Here is a 25,034-nt window from a genome sequence, read left to right as displayed (position 1 = left end):
ATTTTTTTCTTCTATGTTTATTTTTTATATTTTCTCTCTATTAGTCTTCTTTAATTTAATTTTCTATAAAAAATAAAAATTGTCACAACATTTATTTGAGATTTTTGCATTTTAGTACTCATTACACACATATTTTCATTGAATTTTAATCATCCTGACGAATTCATAAAATATTACATTGGACACACGCACAACGCACATGTTCAGAAACTAGTATACTAAAAACAACAATCTGCATTATTTTAAAATTATAAAATCACTATTTTCCCAAACCCATGCTCTAGTTGCATACTCCGACCTCTCTCTTGCTTCATACTTTCTGATTGTCATCTGAATAGCAATGATAAACAATGAGTTACATTAGGATATTGTGTACACTTCCTTGATTTTTTATTGAAAAAAAACAAACAAGCAAATAAAGTTTTAAAGTACTGAATATCTAAGAAACTCTTTTGGGACTAGAGCTTGTACAAAAAACAAAGTTTCCAATTCCCATTAATATCAATGGACTATGTTGTAGTTTTCATGACCTTAAATATTGCTAATAAAATGTATGTTTGATTATGCATAGAAGAAAATAATGAATTAACGCGACTATTAATTAGTTATTACCTCATAGATTTTCAGTGTCTTCTTCTGTGAAAATTCCTCCTGCGCCTTTTACGTCCCCTCAGCACTATGTATATCATTTCACGAGTGATAGTTTCAAAAGAGTCTATGCACCATCTTGGCCATTCAAAGAGGTATATGAGATACACTATGTCAAAACCAAAAGTCAAGCCACAACCATAACCAATTAGCACAGACTGCCAAGTCATTTCGCTAAGAAAACTTGGTTCATCTTCTTCCTGTTCAACTGGTACTGATGCACTCTTATGCTTCCCACATTCATTTGACAGTGGAAATCCACACAATTCAGAGTTTCCTAAATAGAAATCATTTGGAAATGTATTGAACTGATTACTCTGAGGAATAGGTCCAACAAGATGGTTGTGTGACAGATTCAGGACCGCAAGAAATGTGAGACTTGCCAATTCCACTGGAATTTTGCCGGTAAGCTGGTTAAATGAAAGGTCCAAAGCTTCAAGAGTTCTCATGTTCCTCATTTCGATAGGAATGTGTCCTGTGAGGTTGTTGTGGGATAAATTCAGCAGCAGAAGTGAATTCAAATTCCCAATGAACTTAGGGATTTCTCCTTCAAACTTGTTCCTTGACAAATCGATTGTTGTGAAAATCTTCAAGATCTTGTTGAATTTAATCTCTTGATTTTTCATCACCAATATCACCGATTCCACATACAATCCACTATACAAAACCTCACCTCCATAACCTACGAAATCTAAAGGTTCCTCATGATACTCCAATCCTGATTTGTGTGCATCCATGTTCATCATAGCTTTGAAACCTTTTTGAACCACCATAGGTAATGAGCCTGTAAATGAATTGTCGGAAAGGTCAAAGATCTTCATATTTGGAAATGGTGATTCTGTTTTAAAAGCAACGATGGGTCCATAAAATCTGTTAGATTTCAGTATAAGAAGCTCTAACTCTTGCAACATCTCCAGCCAGGTGGGAAATGTATCACGAATTTTGTTGTTTCCCAAATCAAGGACTTGTAAGGCTGTACAGTTGAGTAGCGATGTTGGGATGGGACCTTCCAATTGATTTTTGCTCAAACTAATATGAATTAGCTCACAGTTCTTTTGGAATTTGTTTGGGATGGGTCCATGGAAGTTATTAGCTCGTAAGTCTAAGATGTTGAGCGTGGAAAAAGTAAACAAGCAATTAGGAATTTCGGCACTCAAATTATTGTAAGACAAATTTATTATATAAAGTGAAGTTGATGTGCAAATGGGAGTTGGCAAAGGTCCTCTGAGTGAATTTGATTGAAGATCAAGTACCTCCATTCCCTCCCAAGGTAGATGGTCTAAGCTTGTAAGGTAGTTGTGAGAGAGGTTAAGGTTTGCCAATCCACGGAAACCCCCAAACCATTTCGGTAACTGCCCGTGAATTTCATTCTCCGAGAGATCCAAAATATATAAATTCTTAGAGTTGAATAAGAAATCTGGGAAATCTTTCACACGACAAGAACCTAAACCTAAAGAATAAAGAAGGGGAAAAGTGGTGTTGATATTGCCACTCCATGATAAACCACTATCAGAAAGATCAAGAATTGAGAGGTTTGTCATGCTTGAAAACATATCTGCTCCAATCTCGCCGCTCAACTTATTTTGTCCAAGAAAGACAACAGTTAGGTTGAGAAGATGTCTAAGCGATTGAGGTATGGGACCAGAGAATTGATTACGAGACAAATCAAGTGTTTTTAGAGAGTTGATCTCAAACTCGGGAAGTGTACCACTGAGTGAATTGTTTCTCAACCTTAAAACTTGAAGGTTTGTCAAATCCACAAGAAAAGATGGGAACCGGCCAGTGAAGTTGTTGTTCTGCAGTGACAAGGATGTAAGCATTTGCAAGTTGGAAAAAACGTCTGGAATTTTGCCATCCAAATAGTTGTCTGAAAGATGTAGGTGGGTGATTTGTGAAAGGTTCCCAATGAATTCTGGAATTTTGCCATCCAAATTGTTTTGTGAAAGATCTAGTTGGGTGATCTGTGAAAGGTTCCCAATGAATTCTGGAAATGGTCCAGCAAGGTTGCACCCAGAAAGTCGTAGAATCTTTAAGGCTTTGAAAGTATTTCCGAATGAATTGGGTATCCCTCCAGAAACATTATTAAAAGAGAGATCTAACTCCCTTAGTGAATGAGTACTACTGCGCCAGTTAAACTTAGGTAACGAAACAGTGAGATCAAAATTTCTTGGCAATCTGAGAGTTTCCAGATTGGGCAGGAGGAAAATGTTTTTTGGCAAGTCTCCTTGCAAGTAAGTGTCTTCAAGATTTAGATATCTCAAAGAAGAAGAGAATGATACATTCATGGGTATGCTGGATGAGATGTTTAGATGAGAAAGAGAAAGTAACTCTAACTTGGTTAAGTTTTGAAAGAGCATATTGAATACGTCCTGACTGAACTGGATAGAGGGATAATGGTTATCAGATAGATCAAGGGAAACCAAATTGGACAAGTGTGAGATGCCTAATGGAATCCTCCCTTCGAAACTACTGTAAGAAAGATTGAGATGCGTTAAACTGACCAACTGACCAATCCCCTGTGGAAATTGAGAACCTGAAAAGTCATTACCGGAAAGATCGAGTGTTTGAAGATGACGAAGTTGGAAAAGGCTACTATTAGGATGTATAGTTCCTTCAAGTCTGCTGCAACTCAAGTCCAAACCAATGACATGACCAGTGAAGCCATCGCAGGTAATTCCATCCCACCTACAACAATCCATACTAGTCATATTCCAAGACGTCGTCTTATCATAAAAATAATTTGGGCAATTATATTGATGGTCGCCTGTCGCGTTAAGTGAATGCTTAAACTGTAAAAGTGCAAGGGAATCATGAGAAGAGCAAAGTGGATCACCAAATGAAAAACAAACCACTTCAACTGCATACACAAATTGTAGAATTATAAGAGACAATAGTATTCTCTCCATCTCTCTTTAATTTCTCTTCTATGTCTAACACAAAATTGAAAAATGTTATGTCATTTATAAAGAGAAAATAAAAATTAGGGCCTAGATGTAGGACCCATTTGGCCTACTGTGACACTTTTTGATTTTCGAGATTCAAATAAATTTATTTTTTATCATAAATTTTTCATATATCTTTTAAATATTTTGAATTACTAATTATTGTGATTTATAGTATATTTTACGTAGTTTACAAATATGTAAATTTTACTTTAAACAAATTGAAGATTCCATGAGCTAATTTTCAATCAAACTTAAATTGTTTGACTCTGAAAAAATGAAATGTATCACATAAATTAAGACAGAGGGACTAATAATTTTTTTCAAATGGGTTAGAACCATTTTACCCAAATCATATTTGACCAAATCCATATTTGCCCATATTTTATTTGGGTGGATTGTAATCCAAACCATTTTTGCTCAAACCATATTCAATCCATCCAAATCCGATCCAATCCAATCATTTGCCACCCCTACAACCACCAAAGGATGTGATGCAGTGGATAGGGTTGTTCCTTCCCTAACGAGAGGATCTTTGATAGAAAGCGCTTCTCCCCAAATGAATGAATTCCTACACAACACAGATCTAAATTAGCCGGGCTCCAAAACAGATACTATTAGAGAGTCTGGATGAAAAGAAAAAAGAATTCGTTCTCTTTTGGCACTGACGTAGGGAACCTCACAGTCCAGGTTTGGAACCAATTACTTTTAATTTGGTCCAGTCAAGCCAATCCTCTATAGAGAATTCACACACTTTTTACGTATCAACATGTGTTTCGTGAAAAGTAAAGTGATGACTAATTGTACGTAATTAGCATGAAACACATGTAAGGGCTATGGACATTATATTGCTCGAATTTTTAGATTGATTTTTCCAAATAACTACACCCCGGAAGGTGGGGTGATACGACATCCGAACATAAGGCTAAAAAAAGATTTATAGCATCATTTTCTTTCTTTGACTTCATTATTTTTGTATTTTCTCTCTCCGTCCAAAGCTACCCCATCTTTTTCTTATTTATCTAGATAATATATTTTTGCTCCTTTGAAAAAGATGGCCAAAATTGTATGCAAGTTTAATTATTATTTTTTCCCTTCTATCCATCTAATCTTTACTTGTGTTGTTGATATTTAAGTTGTTTTGGCTCTTATCAATTAGTGGAAAATTGCTTGTTACTATAATTTAAGTACATTAAGTTTAATTTCAAGAGGTGTAACTGCCTACTTAAAAACTACTTTTGGTGAATGTGCACTACACGTTTGTTTTCAATTTTTATTATAAATTTTGTATAGCAAGAAAAAAAAAAGTATTTTAAAAGCTATGTTACTTCAGAAAATATTTGTGGTTATAATACAAAGACATCATCTGAAATTTGAACTTTCACTGTGTATTATAATTTATTACTACTTTAGAAAATAAACTCGAAAAAGTGGACACATATTTACCACCGAGCAACAAATACGTGAATAATATAGTTAAGGTCCTTTTGTCTTCTTGATAATAATAAGTTGAATAATATAATTAAGCGTCTTTTCATCTTCTTAACAATAATTTCTTGATAATAAATTGAATAATATAATTAGGGGTCTTTTTGTCTTCTTAATCATAATAACTTAATGATAAATTGAATAATATAATTAGGGGTCTTAAGTTCACCATACAACTTGCAACATGCATTTTATTTTAGGTATTTTTTCAAATATAAGATAAGGGAAAAATAAAATAGGCCAAAGTCATCTGTAGCCACTCAAAGTTGTCCTCATTATTCATTTAGACACCTCAACTACACCTAGTACCTATTGAACACCTCTACCACCCCAGATTTGAACCATCTAAGCATTTTTTGCCTACATGGCAAATCGTTTGTGATTCACGCAAATCAGGCGCGTGAATTGTTTTTTCTCCCATTTTTTACCCTGCATTTAAGACATCCAACGTTAACTTGGATATTTTAACGTTAAAATCTTCTTCTTCCCCCAAATACATTTTAGAACCCTAATCCCCAATTCTCTCTTCTTCCTCTAAATATCCAACGTTTCTCTCTTCTAAATCAGTTGTGTTTTATCAAATGTCACAAAGTTCAGTGAATATCGAGGAAGTCGATGTATGTAAGTGTGGTTATTATTGTCGACTGAAAACTTCGAGGACTCCATTGAACCCAGGTTGTCGATTTTTTGGATGCAAAGCATCAAAGGTTTGTAGTTATTTGAACAAAGACTATTGTTATTGTATTATTTGAAAAATCAACATTTTTGTATATTTATTACTGTTATGTGGTTTGTAGGAAAATGGTGGATGTGGCTATTTTAGATGGATTGATCCGTCACTTGAAAATGTTGATGAATCATCCTTAATGAATAGATTCATAGATGGTCATAATCCGATTGATCGACTAAAGAGAAAAGTGAAAGAGCTTGAAGAAGAAAGGGATTCTTTGAAATTTCAATTGAATGAAAATGAAGAGAAGATGATGGTATTGAACAAGAAGCTCAAGGAAGTTAAACTCCAAAGGGATTGGGAAAATGTCAAATTTAACCGAGTTGTGATTGTTTTTCTTTGTCTGCTAACTATAAAATGGTTCTTTAATATTGTGTAGTTCAAAATTGTAGTACTTAATTGTTTAGTTTTGCAGTAGTTAGGAAGCTATTTCACGTAATTAGTGTTGTACTTAATTGGTCTGTTAAGTTCATATTTTATATCAAATTGGAAGTTTGAATGTGAATTGATCAGTGTCTCTTTTGTAACTTCTAGTGTGAATTGATCAGTTTCTCTTTTATAACTTGCCTCTGTTTTATAACTTGCCTCTGTTTGTTAACTTGCCCTGTGTTCTAACTTGCCCTGTGTTCTGAAATTAGTTCTGGGATCGACTTGCCCTGTGTAATTGTTGTTCAAAAACTGAGCTAATAACACAAATACATGGCTGGAAAATACATAACACAAAGTCATGGTTGAAAAATACATAACAAAAATGCATTGAGAGGTAATAAACAACCATTGTCTTGCATGGTTCAAAAATACATAGTCTTGCTAACACAAAGGCATGGTTCAAAAATACATCACACGAGTGTTCAAAATAAACTAAAGAGTAGCTTGTTGAAGACCCTTTTAACATGGGCCAAAATCATAACAACTTTCCAAATGAACTACTTTTAGTTTTTCCTGTTTGCTTTCATTTGTTGCAACTGTGAGGTGCTGACTGCATCTTTTCCCTTCCATTTTAGGCCACGAGGTTTAAAGCCAGTGTCTCTATTGGTTGGTGAAGCACTCTTCAATTTTGTTGGCCCATGTAGAATCTTCTCACTTGATGTACCAGGCTGTAATATAAGAAAGAAAGTGTAAGATAAAGTAAGATCATAATATAGCTATCAGAATATACACCAAAACAGAGTAAACATACATTAAATACTTGGGCTCCAGTTGTAGGATTAGAGTAAACACCAAAACCAGTTGCAGGCCTTCTGTTACCTCCAGTAGCAGCAGCAAATGAGGCAGAATTGTACGGTCTTTTGTGATCTGATAAAGGTGGCAGTTGACTAGAAGAACTATCACTTTCAGTAACAATTGGGGTCCCTCTTACATTAGCTTTTTTTCTTCCCAATCCTCTTCCAGTCCCAACTTGAACCCTATTTTGAGGACGTCTTGGCACAGATTCTGTGTCAGCACAAATAGAACTTGGTTGACTTGATTGTGTAGTTGCATATGTGGTTCTGAAAGTAGAATGCGATGGACCTCCCATTGTAGACTATATAGCATAAATAAGGATATATGAATAACTTGTAGATCAATCAGAAAATGTAAATGAATTATTAAATCTAATCTTACTGTTGTTTGAGTAGTTCTTGGCACAGCAGTGGTATCAGCACAAACAGAACTTTGTTGACTTGATTGTGTTCTAACCTATTGAACAAAAATAAGGAGATATGAATAACTTATACAATGAAAATTAATGCAAATGAATATGTAAATCAAATCTTACTCCTGTTTGAGAATAACTTTGTTGGCTTGAATTTCCTTGACTTGTAGGTTGAGAAGTGCTCCCCCTCGTATACTATGTCACCACAAAATAAAATATATGATTATAATATATATAAACTTTTAAGCAATTTACAAATGTGAATATGAAGTATTACTTACTCTTGCACACACAGCTTTGTTATGATCAGTTTTCTTGCATATGGTACATGTCATCTTTACTCCTTTTCTTGAAAGTTTCCCCCATTTTTTTGGCTCATCCTTACTCTTTCTTCTCTTCTTGCCAGGTCTGCCTGGCATTTTTCTTGGTTTTGGAGGCTCTATTGATGGATTTGTAGTTTCAGGCCACATCCTCATATTGGGAATAGGTTGGATAAAATGGATGTAAGCCTTGAGAAATGTTTCCTTCTTATACCAGTGCTCTACATGTTGATCAGGATCTTGATTCAAGTAATAATAAGCACAAATAGCATGAGGGCAAGGAATACCTCTCAACATCCACAACCTACAGTCACAATGTTTCTTCTCCAAGTCAACAACAAATGAATATTCCCCCTCACTAATCTCAAAACCATTCAACCCATTCCATTGAACATTACAATTATTTGAATACTCCTTGTTTCTTTCTAGTATTGCCCTTGCCATAGGTGCAATGTCTGATATCCATGTTTCAACAAATTTGATCATGTCTATATGTCTGTTCATCATTTTATGCCTAATATCCTCTAACATGGTAATAATTGATTTATGTCTAGCAGCTAAGATCCAAGAATTGAAAGTCTCACACATGTTATTTTCTACAACATCACACTTGGAGTGAGTTTGGAAAAAGGCCCTAGACCAATTTCTGGGATCATAATGTAGCAAGTCCTCTGTTATTTCCTTCTTACCTAGCTTGGACATTGCATGAACTTCTTCTCCAAACTTGACTTCAAAGGAGGCCTTTGAGCATCTCCAAAACTGTTTCCTTCTTTCTTCTCCTTTCCAGTTCACATGCCAGTTACTCCATATATGTCTAGCACACATCCTTTTCTCAGCATTTGGTAACAACTCTGACAAGACAGGAATAAGTCCCTAACAAAAAATATGTACAAAATAAGTAATTGAAGAAGTAAAGATCAAATTAAAACTAAAATATAAAAAATTGTATAATCAATACCTTTTGCATATCTGACATTACAGTCAAACCTTCACCAGTTCCCAAGTTTAGATCAGCAATTAAATACCTTATGAACCAGCTCCAACTATGTTTTGTTTCTGTATCCACAACTGCCCAGGCAATGGGATACATTTGATTGTTCCCATTCTTTCCAACAGCAACTAATAGCTCACCTTTACAAGCTCCCTTAAGAAAACAACCATCAAATCCAATTATATTCCTACACCCCTCCAACCATCCTTGCTTAAATGCATGAAAGCACACATAAAAATACGCAAAAAGGTTCTTTCCTGGTTCAGTTTCCTTATCAATTTTTACCCAACAAGAGCTTCCAGGATTGGTTTGTTTGATCATATCTGCATAGTCACATAATCTGGCAAATTCCACTTTCCAATCACCCATGTTTTCCTTCATAATCCTCTGTTTAGCCCTGTAACAAAGAGTCTTACCAACATAAAGACCCAATGTCTTTCTAACCAAATCTTGAATTTCCCAAATCCTTATGTATGGTTGAGATACAATTCTGTCCTTAAACTTTCCCAAATCACCTGAGTCCCTGTGAATGGAAGCATATAACAACCACTTACAGTTAGCATTTTTGCACTTCACCCTCACTCTATGTTTTTCATTAGGTCTTAACTTTATCTGCCTCTTGTACTCTACAGCATAATCTGCCACTGCTTTCCTGAACTGATTTGCACCCTCAAAGACCATTCCAAGCTCAAATATTGAAACTTCACAATCTTCATCATACCTAACTTTTTTGCTTCTTCTTCTAGTAGGTATATCTACTCCCCTAACAACATCTACATCTAGTTGTTCATCACTATCATCACTCCAACAGTCTGAGCTATCAATATAATCCTCATCTCCACCTAATTTTCCTGCATATTTGTCAGTTTTATTTTTTCCAATATCCTCAAAGCCTCTATCTATACCACCAGCCTCTCCAACTGGTATTTCTTCAAATTCAATAGCCTTTTTTCTCTGTTTTTTGTTTCTTCTCTCTTGTCTAAAAGCTCTCAACTCCTCATCAATATCTGAACCATCTTCTGAAGGTATATCTAGATCTGAATCACTACTCAAGAAATCAGATTCACCTTCTCCACCTAGGTTATCATCCACACCATCTCTACCTAGGTTATCATCCACACCCTCTTCACCAATGTTAACATCAACACCCTCACCACCAAGGTTAACAGCCTCACTTTCTCCACTTAGGTCAACAGCCTCACCTTCTCCACCTAAGTTAACAGCCTCACCCTCTTCACCAAGGTCAACATCAACACCTTCACCACCAACATTAGTTAGATAGCCTCTAGGTCCCTTAGTGTCAAGTAAGGGTTCATCTAATACATGACAGACAAATACTTCAAAAGTGTCCTCATGTTTTAAGTCTTTAATTAGGTGTAGGAGATGTTGGTCAGTTGTAATTAGGACCCATTTTTTATTCAATAAATCCTTCACATAAAAGCCTCCAACAGTTTCATACCCTAATTCTTTAGTATAATACAGTAGTTCCAAAATGGAAAAGTGGTCCTTAATAATATACCTGAGTGCAGACACACAGTTTCCAACATAAGTAGGGACAGATGTTGACACCCAATTTTGACCCTCCCCAATATAAATTAATCATCGAGCTTCCTAAATTCTAAATGATTTGAATAATTGGCTTTATAAAACTCAAAATAATTTTCAAGTCATTTTAAGTAGTTTTGTCATTTTTATAAATTTTAATAAATATAATATTTATATAATTATGTGTCTAATTAGTATATTTTATGAATGTTCGAAAATTGTCTCAAAAGGATTTTTAGTTTTATTTGAATATTTGGCTATTTGGTTTAAATTAATTAATAGCCTATATTTCGAGTTAATTAGTTTATAATTAAGTTAATTACTATCTAATTATGGGCTAATTAGTATATTTTATGAATGTTCGAAAATCGTCCCAAAAAGATTTTAGTTTTGTTTAAATATTTGGTAATCTAGTTTAATCGATTAATAGCTTATATTTTGAGTTAATTAGTTTATAATTAAGTTAGTTATTTTTATTTTGTTAACATTAAGAAGCTCATTAATTAATTATATTAATTCATCATATTTAAGTCTTAACCAAATTTACTAGGAAAATTCAATTTGGTCAAATCATAATTCATTTGGCTATATAAAAAAGACTAAGTTGGTCATCCACTTAGATTTTCCTACCAGCAGTCCACCTACCCAACCTGTCCAGCCCACATTTCCAATTCCTTTTCATCCCAACAGCCCACTAATATTCCCTTATTCCCAGCCGACCCAAAAAGCCCACCAAACACATCCCAAACAACTCAACACAACAATACATACACCAGATGACCCCAACGTCTTTCTCCTCCAGCGAACAACGACAAGAAACCCAGAGCTCGTACAGCAGCAGGCAGCAGAGGAAGACACACGCGTTTTCCCCCCTTTCCTCTTCCGGAATGGGGTGAAAATTGCAAGAAAAAGGTGTTCGCCTAATTTGGTGAAAGAAATTTTGAAGTTTGAATTTGAATTTGAGCTCTTTTTGTCCGATTTAGGATCCATTTCCCCCCATTTGGAACCCTAATTTCTCCCTTATAAATACTTCATCTTCTCCACTGTGAAAGGGGGCCGAAAATTTTGGGGAAAAATTTTGAAAGACAGATTTTTTGGTTGGATTCGTAGAGCAAAATCATAGAGCTACTTTGAGCGAAAAACAATAAAAATACAAACCAAAACACATTCGAGATAGAAGAGAAATTAGTGCGACTATAGTGTGGTTTCTTTGCCCGTCCTTAGGAGTCCTCGTAATCTCGTTTTGGCGGTGGAATCGTCTTGTGGCTAGCTCGTTTTTGGCTCAGTTTGCTGCCTCGCTAAAGGTATACGGCTTCCCTCCTCTCACAGTCTATGTCTTAATTTAGATCTGTATTTGTTTGTTTAGTTGGTTATGTTGTTCTGTTGTTTCGACCATTTCGATGTGAAGTGTTGCTTCCTGTTCATGTGGTGTTAATTACATTTGGTTGTTCTCATGATGAAATTAGGTGGAATCGATGTCGACCCTTTTTTAGTTAAAAATTTTGTCTACATAATCTTGAATATTGCACCCTCATCACCTAGTTAGTCCATTTTTGTTATTTATCATGTTTGTCGCCCGCCTGGATGTTCATTATTGCGATTGGTTCCCATTGTTGTAAACATAATTCCGTATTTATGCCACTGATTCACAGAAATATTAGAAGTACTCCTCAAGCATGTGATTAGCTCAAATCCTCTGTTAAGATCACTGTCTTATCGCCTACATGTTTTATTGGCATTTTCTTTTGTCCTAATGCTCATATTTGCAAGTCGAATCGGTATAAAATTCGAGCTTCTTATTTTATTCTCCATTTTAGTTTATCGGAGTTTAGTATTCAAGGTCATTTGAAGTGCGATTTCGCTGGTGTTAACTTCTCATCGTGTGTCTTGGAGTATTCGCCCCCCTCCCTATGTATTCCCTATGGTTTTGGCATGTCGTATTTATAGCTTCCGTTTTGAAACAAATGAGGTCCCTTCATTTTTGTTTGCTTTATAGTAAGTGTGTAAAGCTGAAGCCTCGTAAACCATTGATGAAGTTGTGTTATTATTAAGTTCTATTATATCTCCTAGACAAAATGCATATTTTGTCTAATTTACTTCTTGCCTTCCTGTAGGTTATTAAGTATTCAGTTAATGACAGCAAATAACTCATATGGGTTTTAGTGTTTCGTACATTTCACTATATTTCAAGCATGCTATATTATGGGATGTCATTTAGTATACCTTGCTGATATTTGTCTAATATTGCATTTAGAATAATTAGATGTGGGGTGTCTTCCTAGTAGGATAGACAGTGGTACTACTCTGTTGCTTAACTCAAATAAAAATGTGATTTCTTCTTGTCGATTGTGTGCTTCTTTTCCTTTCTGAATTTTGTGTTTATTTGGAAAATTGTCAAAGTTCATTGGCAATTGCTTTTCTTGTGTTCTAAATCATTTAGTTTGTTTGTTATGAATAAAAAAAAAATCACATTTTTTATTATTTCCCTTATCTCGTATGCTAATGTGGTTTTTTTTTTTTTTTTGTGTGTTATGATTGTCTCTGAGTCCTCTTGGGCTCCTATTTTCTTCCCCTCATGTTCCGGATGGGCCATCAGGCCCTCATATCCCCATCTTCCTTGAGTTAGCCTGCGGAAAGTCGATGAACAGGTCAAAAATCAAAGACGCAACACATGCTGAAAAAATTGAGATACAAGTCAAAATATCCAAGGCAAAAAATGAGTCCAAAAGACAATTTCAGCAGGCCCAAAGAATGGCCCAGTAGCAAAAGTATTGATTGAGCAGGCCCAAAATCATGTTTTGGGCATTTTTAATTTTAGGACAGGTTTTGAATTTGGGCCATTTTGGCCCAAATTTGACATTCTCTCCCTTCTCCTCATTATTTCTTTGTTATTGAACTAACTAACACTTTATTTGATTACGGTTTAATTTAATTAAATTCTCATGGATAGCCATTTCATTTTTTATTTTTTTTTCATATTCAAATCAAATATTTATATTTCATACCTAGCTCTATTTATATTATTCTTTTCAACACTTAAATTTTTTTCCCTTTAGAAAATTCCCCTCTAGTTTATTGCCCTTTAGATAAATAAAATGATAAAGAATAATAATAGTAATAAATAAGTAGGTTAAAATAAATGAGCTTTTACTTAGTTAAAATTTCCATAATTAGTTAAAGTAAATGAGTTATTTTATTAAGTTAGAGTTTCCAAAAGTTAGTTAAAGCAAATAAGTTCTTTTATTTAATTAAAGTTTTTTCTTTCAAAAAAATTAGTTAAAATAAAATGAGTTCTTTTACTTAGTTAAAATTTTAAGATTAGTCAAAAATCACTTTTAGTCAAATCGCCGGTCAACCGCAAGTTAGCGGGCATTCCGAGGGCCTAACACCTTCTCGGAATGTACATTTGAACTCGAACCCTTTTTCAATTGATTTTATCTGTTTAAATCTTTTGAAGACTTTAAGTTTTTTCTTGATTTTTTTTACTAAAAAATTAAGTGGCGACTCTGTACTTTTGGAAACCCGATTTCTCTTAAACCATAAGTTTAATCGATTTTTCGAAAAACTCAGTCATTTTTCCTTTTATATCTTTTTTTAATAAAACAACAGATATCTCAGATAAGATTCCACCGTGGTAAATCTTTGTAAATATAAGGCTCTCCTCCATGGTCAATTGTTTGCCCTACAAAATATCAAACAAACCCTAGCTTAAGATAACGGAATATACTCATATAACCCATACAATAACTAAAAAACAAAGTTTTAAAGCATATTTTTTGGGTAATAGTAAAGAAGGGACAGAATATTCGCAAAAATCACAAACCCTATATTTTTACAAAACCCTAGCTTTTTGGAATTCATTTAACAAAGCATGTAAAAATCATTAACAATCCTAACTTACACAAGGAAATCTTCAAGATTGTAACACGAACAAGACGAATCCAACTTCAATATGGAGGAAATCGCGAAGATGGAGAGCTTCAATTTGGAAAAAATCGCGAAGAGAGAGAGAGAAGTGTTCTGTCAATTTTAACGATTTAGGAATCTTCCCCAATTAAGACATTTACAAATACACGTCGGATACACGTGGTAGTTGTTAAATGGTTATTCTATACACGTCGGATACACGTGGGGAGCTTAAATACACGCGCCTTGGCCGTTTATGAAAAGTGATAAAAAAATGCTTAGATGGTTCAAATTTGGGGTGGTAGAGGTGTTCAATAGGTACCAGGTGTAGTTGAGGTGTCTAAATGAATAATGAGGACAACTTTGAGTGGCTACAGATGACTTTGGCCAATAAAATATAATGATATGATGATTTTATTAATTAATAATATATGATATGATATGATAATTTTTTTCTTATTTATTGAATAAAAATTTGGATTAAGAGAATTACATTGAATCGGGCCAAACTTATTTTATGGTCTAGTGATGTGTGTATTTATTTATGAACCAAAATTTTCATAAATTGAATCGAATTAACACAGACAAAGTGAATTGATCAATTGTATGCTCTAATTCGATCTCCAATATAACTAGTGGTAAGTTCACAATAAAAGTAGTGGCATGTGGAATCTTCAAATTCTAGATTTGTCTCTATACTATAGTGTGTGACGTGTGTTTCTGGTTCCACTCCTAATCACATCTAGCATATATAGTAGATCAATCTTTTACAAGACAAATCGTACTCATGTTCCAAGACGATGCCTTAGGTAGGGGTGTACATAGGTCGGTTTGGTTTGATTTTTCATTAAAAAAAACCTAAATCAATTATGTCGGTTTATTAAATCTAAATACCAAATCAAACCATGCAAAGTCGGTTTTTTCGGTTTTGGTTTTAGTTAGTTCTTTTGTTTTTTTTTTGTTTTTCAGTTTTTTACAACTTAACGGTGTTTGAAAAAGAGATCAAATATATTTTCACCAACCTGTGTGATAAGCTAAACTTTAGAAATGTTAAATGAATAGAAATTTTCGTAAATACGGTAAAATTCACATGAGTACAAAATATATTTTTTTTGAAAAATCAACGTTCATTATGTTAAATTAATAAGATTAAAGGATACAATCAAACTGAATACAAAACGAAATATTTACAAAGCAAATTGTTAACTTCGAATTTGATAAACTATAGCAATATAATTGTAACTTCGGATCTTAATACAAAATAAAATATTTACAAATTTTGCAAGCCCAAATTTGAAATAAAATATATAAACATTGAAAACTATAAACTAACTAAAAATATATTAACAAAGTAGATTATAAGTAATATTTTTTTATCTATAAATAAAATAAAATTATATATATAATATTTACAAAATTTTACAAGCCCAAATTTGAAATAAAAAAAATAAAAATTAAAAACAATAAACTAACTAAAAATATATTAACAAAGTAGATTATAAATAATGTATTATATCTATAAATAAAATAAAATTATATATATAATATTTACAAAATTTTATAAGCCCAAAATTGAAATAAAATATATAAACATTGAAAGCTATAAACTAACTAAAAATATATTAACAAAGTAGATTATAAGTAAAAAAATTTTTATCTATAAATGAAATAAAATTATATATATAATATTTACAAAATTTTACAAGCCCAAATTTGAAATAAAATATATAAACATTGAAAGCTATAAACTAACTAAAAATATATTAACAAAGTAGATTATAAGTAAAAAAATTTTATCTATAAATGAAATAAAATTATATATATAATATTTACAAAATTTTACAAGCCCAAATTTGAAATAAAATATATAAACATGGAAAACTATAAACTAACTAAAAATATATTAACAAAGCAGATTATAAATAATATTTTTATCTATAAATAAAATAAAATTATATATATAATATTTACAAAATTTTACAAGCCCAAATTTGAAATAAAATATATAAACATTAAAAGGTATAAACTAACTAAAAATATATTAAGAAAGTAGATTATAATAATATTTTTATCTATAAATAAAATAAAATTATATTATTTACAAAATTTTACAAGTCCAAATTTGAAATAAAATATATAAACACTGAAAACTATAAACTAACTAAAAATATATTAACAAAGTAGATTATAATAATATTTTTATCTATAAATAAAATAAAATTATATATATATATATATATATATATATAATAATATTTTTTAATTTCTCTTCTATGTCTAATACCAAATTGAAAAATGTTATGTCATTTATAAAGAGAAAATAAAAATTAGGGCCTAGATGTAGGACCCATTTGGCCTACTGTGACACTTTTCGATTTTTGAAATTCAAATTAATCTATTTTTTATCGTAAACTTTTCATATATTTTTTAAATATTTTGAATTACTAATTATTGTGATTTATAGTACATTTTACGTAGTTTACAAATATATAAATTTCACTTTAAACAAATTGAAGATTCCATGAGCTAATTTTCAATCAAACTTAAATTGTTTAACTCTGAAAAAATGAAATGTATCACATAATTTAAGACAGAGGGAGTAATAATTTATGGGGGGAAACTTGGCAGAAAGTGTTTGGCCATATAACTTGTCATTTCTTTTGGCAAAAATCTAAACCCTCATAAACTAGTTATTTTTGGGCCAAATTCTGGTTGTTTGGAAACTTTTTAAAATATACTCTAAACTTTTATATTTTATTTTTAAAATGGGGAAAATTGTATGAAATAGCAAATTATATTAAATGTTATAACTATAGTTTATTTTAATTGTAATTCGCAGCAACATCCCATTTTTTTGTCATCTGATTCGGTATACAATTAGCCATTTTATGCATTTCGGTATAAAATGCGTTTGTGTTTGTATAAAGCGAGAGAAAAGTGTATATACAAATACAGATCTTATTATACAAATTACAATGTATAAATGAATTTATACAAAACTGAACAATTTGTATAAAATTGGATGTTTCTAGCGAATTATATAAATCAAAAGCTCCATAGCAAACATAAAATTTGCTATGGAGCGCAATTATACAAACTATAGTTATAATATACAAATATATTTTTTATGTTTGCTATATGTGAAAGTTGCTAAAAAAATACTCCTATCATTTATTAATCAAAACTTGACAAGAATGAGAAACGCACGACTCACTCGACTTATGTATTACATTCATATTTATGGTGTGTTTGTTGTTATTTGACGGTGTTGTATATAATGGCATTGTTCCATAGAATATGTTAAAAGTAATATAAATAATAAAAATTGTAAACTGTTTATAACCAAGTTGGAGTTAATAATTTATGAATTTAATTTTAGCACGAAGCAGGTTTATTATAAGATGATACTACAAACTTATGGATATAAATCATTTTTTTGAAATCAAATATTGCAAATCAAATGTTATAATAATTCTATATATAAAAAACTTATTTTCTAACTATCTATCAAATATTATTAACTTATACATAAATTAATAACAGTACATAAATAACTTGTTTCTTTACTAGCTACCATACGATCCCTAAAAAGTAGGACAGAGATGACTTTGAGTCTTCGTCCTTTCTAGAGAAATTTTTCAGCTTTGGGAACAACTTTTAATTTGATTTAGACATATTTTACCCAAGTCAACCCTCTATAGAAAATTCACTAACTTTAATTTTACGTATCAACATATGTTTCATGACCGTCCCTACTAGACTTGATACTTTTATCATCAAATTAAATGAATGAAAAGTAAAGTGAAGATTACTTTGTAATTACTAGGAAACATACATGAGGACTATGGAGACATTATATTGATCCAATTTTTTCTTTGATTTTTCCAACTATACAGGGATGAATTAAATTTACGTAGAAAGATGGGACTGATATGACATTCCGACACTAGGCCAAAAATTTCTATAGCATCATTTTCTTTCTTTCAATTTCTTTGACTTTATGATTTTTGTATTTCTTCTCTCTGTCCAAAGCAATCCTATCTTTTTCTTATTCATCTAGAAGATAGATGTATTATATTGTTGCTCCTTTTTTTTTTCTTCGGAAGAGATCGCCAAAAACTTAATTCGATGTGAGTTTAATTTTTTTTTAAAATTCTTCGGAAGAAAACTAGTTGATGATATGTTTGTTGTTATTAGACTCTTAAGTATGTAATGGTAATATTTCATAGAACTTGTTTAAAGTAATGTTAATATCAAAATTGTAAACTGTTTATAAGCAAGTTGCAGCTTATAATCTATGACTTTAAATTTTATCATGTAACATGTTTATTATAAAAATGATAATGCAAACTTATGAATAATTTTAATAATTTTTAGAACTTACGAGTATAAATCATATTTTTAGATTAAAAAAATCAAATATTGTAAATCAAAACTGTAATAATTATAAACATGGATAGTTTGCTTCTTTACTAGCTACCAAACAAACTCTAAAAGCACGATAGAATTACCACCTAAGAATGCGGTGCAGTGGATAAGGATGTTTCTTCCTTAATCAGAGATCTTGAGTTTGAACCGCGGATATGAAAAAATCCTTGATAGGAAGCGCTTCCTCCTGAATGGACCTTACACAACACGAATTTGAATTAATTGATCTTCCATATAGATACCGAATATTGGATTTTTAAAAAAGGAGGACAGAAATGACTTTGAGTCTCCGTCCTTTTTTGCCACTGAGTGGTGAACCTCACTTTACTGCTTTGGGACGAAGAACTTTTAATTTGGTTCAGACATCCAGTCAATCTATTGAATGAAAAGTAAACTGAATAACTATTTATAATTAGCATGGAATACATGAGGTTTATGTAGATATGATTATATTGCTGAAAATTTTAAAGTAACTATACTGGGACGGATTTACGTAGGAAGGTGGGAGTGATACGACATCAAGACATTAGGCTAAAAATAGTTGTACAAAACACACCAACATAGAATTTAACATTCAAAGTGGACAATAATAAGTTGCTTGGGCATCTCCAACCCTACGCTCTATTTTACTCTCCAAATATAGAGTTCTCTATTTTCTCAGACAACTAACTCCAATCCAATTCTCTATTTTACTCTCTAAAAAAGAATATTTTTCTCTCTCCTCAATATTATATTATTATTTCTATTTCATTCTTATTTTCTTATTTCATAATATAAATTATTTGTTTCTTTTTTCCAATAATTACTTTATATAATTCTCACGTGATACTAAATTTTATTTTTCAATTTTTTTATTTAATATAAAATTATATTTTATTCTAAATTTTTAAATACCATAAATTGCAAGAAAATATTATATAATATATAAATTAATGGACAAATTCAAATAAAAGTGAAATACAATTATATAAACATTACATAAACACTCAATTTTTTAAATTATTATGTTGCTCCCATAAATGTTCTATTAATGCATTACGGAGTTCAAAATGAGCATTTTTGTCCTTAATTTTTTTATGTCTAGCTAAAAATTATTCAAACCGGAGGTTTTCATCTATCACCATTTTTGTCGTGGGAGTTGGAGCCTCTACGACACCTTGAATTGGTGTGTTAAGATCACGTTCATACTCAATTATCACGTTGTGCAGTATAAAACATGTAGTCTATATATCATGTAGCACTTCCTTTCTCAAAAAACGTGACGATCCTGCAATAATTGCAAAACTCCGAATGCACGTTCACATCTTTTCGACATGATTATTGTTTCATCGCAAATTAATTATTATATGTATTGTATTTTATCTTGTATTTAAATTATTGTGTTATGTATTGTATTGTTATCTTGTATTTAAATTAAATTTTTCATCTTACAATTTTAATTTTGTGTATTTTTTATAATGAAAATTAATTAAAAAAATTATTATTGATGAAAATTAGAAAAAATTTTAAAATACTATTAATTTGAAATAAAAGTAGTATATATTAAATAATATATTTTTTAAAATATTATATTATATTTAAAAAGAATTGTGAATATTAGATATTTAATTGATGACATTATATGTAAAATAATATGTTAATTAGAAAGTAATAAAAATAATAATAAAATATTTAAAAAGTAAAATAGAGAGTGTGAATAGTAGTTCTCCAAATTTGGAGAACTACTATTCACCTCTCTAAATATAAAGAATAGAGAGTGATATGGAGGTGGGTTGGAGTGCCCATTCTCTATTTTACTCTCCAAATATAGAGAATGGAGAGTAAAATAGAGGTGGGTTGGAGATGGTAAGACATAAAAAAAATAAGGACAAAAATGTGCATTTTGAACTCCGTAATGTATTCATTAATAGAACATTTATGGGAGTAACGTAGTAATTTCGAAAATTGAGTGTTTATGTAATGTTTATGTAATTGTATTTCACCTTTATTTGAATTTGTCCATTAATTTGTATATTATTTAATATTTTCTTGCAATTTATGTTATTTAAAAATTTATAATAAAATACAATTTTATATTAAATAAAAAAAATTAAAAAATAAAATTTTATATCACATGAAAATTATATAAAATAATTATTGGGAAAAATAAAGGATTTATACTATGAAAAAGAAATAAAAATAAAATTGAAATAATAATATAATATTAAGGAGAGAGAAATTTTTTTTTTTTTTAGACAGTAAAATAGAGAATTGGATTGGAGTTAGTTGTTTGAAAAAATAGAGAACTCTATATTTGGAGAGTAAAATAGAGTATAGGGTTAGAGATATACAATACATATCTTGCCAGAGGTATGTTAAATACTTGACAAACAATTACAATCATATATTACTAAATATATATATTACAAAAAAAAATGTTAGAAAGTTGAAATATCATTTTTACCCCTATACATACAAGATTATCCTTTTCATTTTATAGTTAAAGTACAGAAGCCACCAACATCTAAAGTATATTATATATCTACCTTAGTCTGATTATATATTACTTTACGAAAATGAAGTAATTTTTCTATTTAATTCATGCTTTAATTTGACTCAAATGGAGGAGACTTTTGAATTTTGATTGGATACAAGAGAAGGTGTCGACAAAAACTTAGAAAAATATGTACCGATTTTGTATTTCTTTTTTCATTTATATATTGTTATGATTGAAGTCTTAAGAAGGATGTGTATGTTATTTTTTTCTTCTATATTTATTTTTTATATTTTCTCTCTATTAGTCTTCATTAATTTAATTTTCTATAAAAAAATAAAAAAAAATTGTCACAACATTTATTTGAGATTTTTGCATTTTAATACTCATTACACACATATTTTCGTTGAATTTTAATCATCCTAACAAATTCATAAAATATTGCATCGGACACACGCACAACGCACATGTCCAGAAACTAGTATACTAAAAACAACATTCTGCATTATTTTAAAATTATAAAATCACTATTTTCCCAAGCCCATGCTCTAGTGGCATACTCCGACCTCTCTCTTGCTTCATACTTTCTGATTGTCATCTGAATAGCAATGATAAACAATGAGTTTACATTAGGATATTGTGTGCACTTCCTTGATTTTTTATTGGAAAAAAAAAACAAACAAATAAAGTTTTAAAGTATTGAATATCTAAGAAACTCTTTTGGGACTAGAGCTTGTACAATAAACAAAGTTTCCAATTCCCATTAATATAAATGGATTATGTTGTAGTTTTCATGACCTTAAGTATTGCTAATAAAATGTATATTTGATTATGCAGACAAGAAAATAATGAATTAATTATTACCTCACAGATTTTCAGTGTCTTCTTCTGTGAAAATTCCTCCTGCGCCTTTTACGTGCCCTCTGTACTATGTATATCATTTCATGAGTGATAGTTTCAAAAGAGTCTATGAACCATCTTGGCCTTTCAAAGAGGTATATGAGATACACTATGCCAAAACCAAAAGTCAAGCCACAGCCATAACCAATTAGCACAGACTGCCAAGTCATTTCGCTAAGAAAACTAGGTTCATCTTCTTCCTGTTCAACTGGTACTGATGCACTTTTATTCTTCCCACATTCATTTGACAGTGGTAATCCACACAATTCAGAGTTTCCTAAATAGGAATCATTTGGAAATGTATTGAACTGATTACTCTGAGGAATAGGTCCAACAAGATGGTTGTGTGACAGATTTAGGACCGCAAGAAATGTGAGACTTGCCAATTCCACTGGAATTTTGCCGGTAAGCTGGTTAAATGAAAGGTCCAAAGCTTCAAGAGTTCTCATGTTCCTCATTTCGATAGGAATGTGTCCTGTGAGGTTGTTGTGGGATAAATTCAGCAGCAGAAGTGAATTCAAATTCCCAATGAACTTAGGGATTTCTCCTTCAAACTTGTTCCTTGACAAATCAATTGTTGTGAAAATCTTCAAGATCTTGTTGAATTTAATCTCTTGATTTTTCATCACCAATATCACCGATTCCACATACAATCCACTATACGAAACCTCATCTCCATAAACTACGAAATCTAAAGGTTCCTCATGATACTCCAATCCTGATTTGCGTGCATCCATGTTCATCATAGCTTTGAAACCTTTTAGAAGTAATGAGCCTGTAAATGAATTGTCGGAAAGGTCAAAGATCTTCATATTTGGAAATGGCGATTCTGTTTTAAAGCAACGATGGGTCATAAAATCTGTTAGATTTCAGTATAAGAAGCTCTAACTCTTGCAACATCTCCAGCCAGGTGGGAAATGTATCACCAATTTTGTTGTTTCCCAAATCAAGGACTTGTAAGGCTGTACAGTTGAGTAGCGATGTTGGGATGGGACCTTCCAATTGATTTTTGCTCAAATTAATATGACTTAGGAGACTATTCTTTGGGAATTTGTTTGGGATGGGTCCATGGAAGTTATTAGCTTGTAAGTCTAAGACCCTGAGCCAGGAAAAAGTAAGCAAGCAATTGGGAATTTCAGCACTCAAATTATTGTAAGACAGATTTATGACAGAAAGTGTATTTGATGGGCAAAAGGGAGATGGCAAAGGTCCTCTGAGTGAATTTGATTGAAGATCAAGTACCATCATTGTCTCCAAAGGTATATGTTCTAAGCTTGTAAGGAAGTTGTGAGAGACATTAAGGAATTGCAATGCACCCAAACCCCCAAACCATTTAGGGAACTGCCCATGAATTTCATTCTCCGAGAGATCCAAAATCGATAACTTGTTAGAGTTCAATATGAAATCTGGGAAATCTTTCACACGACAAGAGCCTAAACGTAAAGAACGAAGAAGGGGAAAAGTGGTGTTGATATTGCTACTCCATGATAAGCCACTAGAAGAAAGATCAAGAATGGTGAGGTTTGTCATGCTTGCAAACATTTCTGCTCTAATCTCCCCGCTCAACTTATTGTGTCCTAGAATGACATGAGTCAGGTTGAAAAGATGTCTAAGCGATTGAGGTATGGCAGAGAATTGATTACGAGACAAATCAAGTGTTTGTAGAGAATTAGTCTTAAACTCGGGAAGTGGACCACTGAGTGAATTGCTTCTCAAACTTAAAACTTGAAGTTTTGTCAAGTTCATGAGAGAAGACGGGAATGGACCAGTGAAATTGTTGTCGGCTAGTCTAAAGTGTGTAAGCATTTGCAAGTTGGAAAAAACATCAGGAATTTCACCCTCTAAATGATTGTCTGAAAGATCAAGTGTTTGAAGATGACGAAGCTGGAAAAGGCTACTATTAGGATGTATAGCTCCTTCAAGTCTGCTATAACTGAGGTCCAAACCAATGACTTGGCCAGTGAAGTTATTGCAGGTAACTCCACCCCACCTACAACAATCCATACTAGTACTATTCCAAGATGCCGTCTTAGGGCAATCTTCATTATTATCACAGCCGCCGTCGGTCACGTTAAGTGAATGCTTAAACTGTAAAAGTGCAAGGGAATCATGAGAAGAGCAAAGTGGATTCCCAAATGAAAAACAAACCACTTCAAATAGAACCACTATAAGAGACAATACTATTCTCTCCATCTCTCTCTTTAATTTCTCTTCTATGTCTAATTTAATTATTGAAACATGTTATGTCATTTATATAGAGAAAAAATTTCAGTATGTAATTCCATTGGTCCATAAAATCGGTTAAAAGTAATGTAAATATAAAATTTTGAAATTGTTTATAATCAGGTTTGAGTTAAATTTTTATTACGAAACATGTTCTTTATAAGTATAAATCATTTTTTGAAAATCAAAACATTGTAATAGTTTTTTATATGAATAACTTATTTTCTAACTAACTATCAAATATTACTATATAATAACTTATATAGAAATGATACATGAATAATTTGTTACTTTACTAACTACTCCCTCCGTCCCTTTTTAGTTGTCCACTTTAGAAATGGCACACAGATTAAGGCAACAATGATTAGCACAGTGAAGTTACAATTTTACCCTTATGACAACTTTTCACTTCAAAATTACAACCACTTATTTGAATTAAAGTGAAATAAATTGGAGGGAAACAACATACACTTTTACAATTTTCAAGAAGTGTAAATAAGGGTATAATAGGAAAAAATTTGTTATCCTTTCTTGATTTGTCAAAATGGACAACTAAATAGAGACAACCAAAAAAGGAAATATGGACAAGTAAATAGGGACGGAGGGAGTACCAAACAAGCATTAAAAGCAGTACAGAGATGACTTTGAATTTTCGCCCTTTTTAGGGAACCTCAATTTCCAGTCTTGGGACCAACTTTTAATTTGTTTTGACATATTCCAGTCAAATCAAGTCAACCCTCTAAGCAGAATTCAGTAACCTAACTTGAATTTAACGTATGAGCGTCCCTACTAGTACTTTTATAT

General features: G+C 31.6%; 1 protein-coding gene across 1 annotated transcript; it reads right to left on the bottom strand.

Annotated features, from left to right (window-relative positions):
• Positions 1-623: 623 nt before the first annotated feature.
• On the bottom strand, positions 624-24,200 carry LOC125855526 (receptor-like protein 9DC3). Its single transcript, XM_049535289.1, has 2 exons — positions 23,003-24,200; positions 624-1,654 (listed from the first exon to the last, which is right to left on the bottom strand). The coding sequence occupies exons 1-2, from the start codon at positions 24,198-24,200 to the stop codon at positions 624-626; spliced, it is 2,229 nt and encodes a 742-aa protein (XP_049391246.1).
• Positions 24,201-25,034: the final 834 nt, after the last annotated feature.

Source organism: Solanum stenotomum, chromosome 1, assembly GCF_019186545.1.
Source record: "Solanum stenotomum isolate F172 chromosome 1, ASM1918654v1, whole genome shotgun sequence".
Lineage (NCBI taxonomy): Eukaryota > Viridiplantae > Streptophyta > Magnoliopsida > Solanales > Solanaceae > Solanum > Solanum stenotomum.
This window is presented reverse-complemented; position numbering and strand designations above follow the sequence as displayed.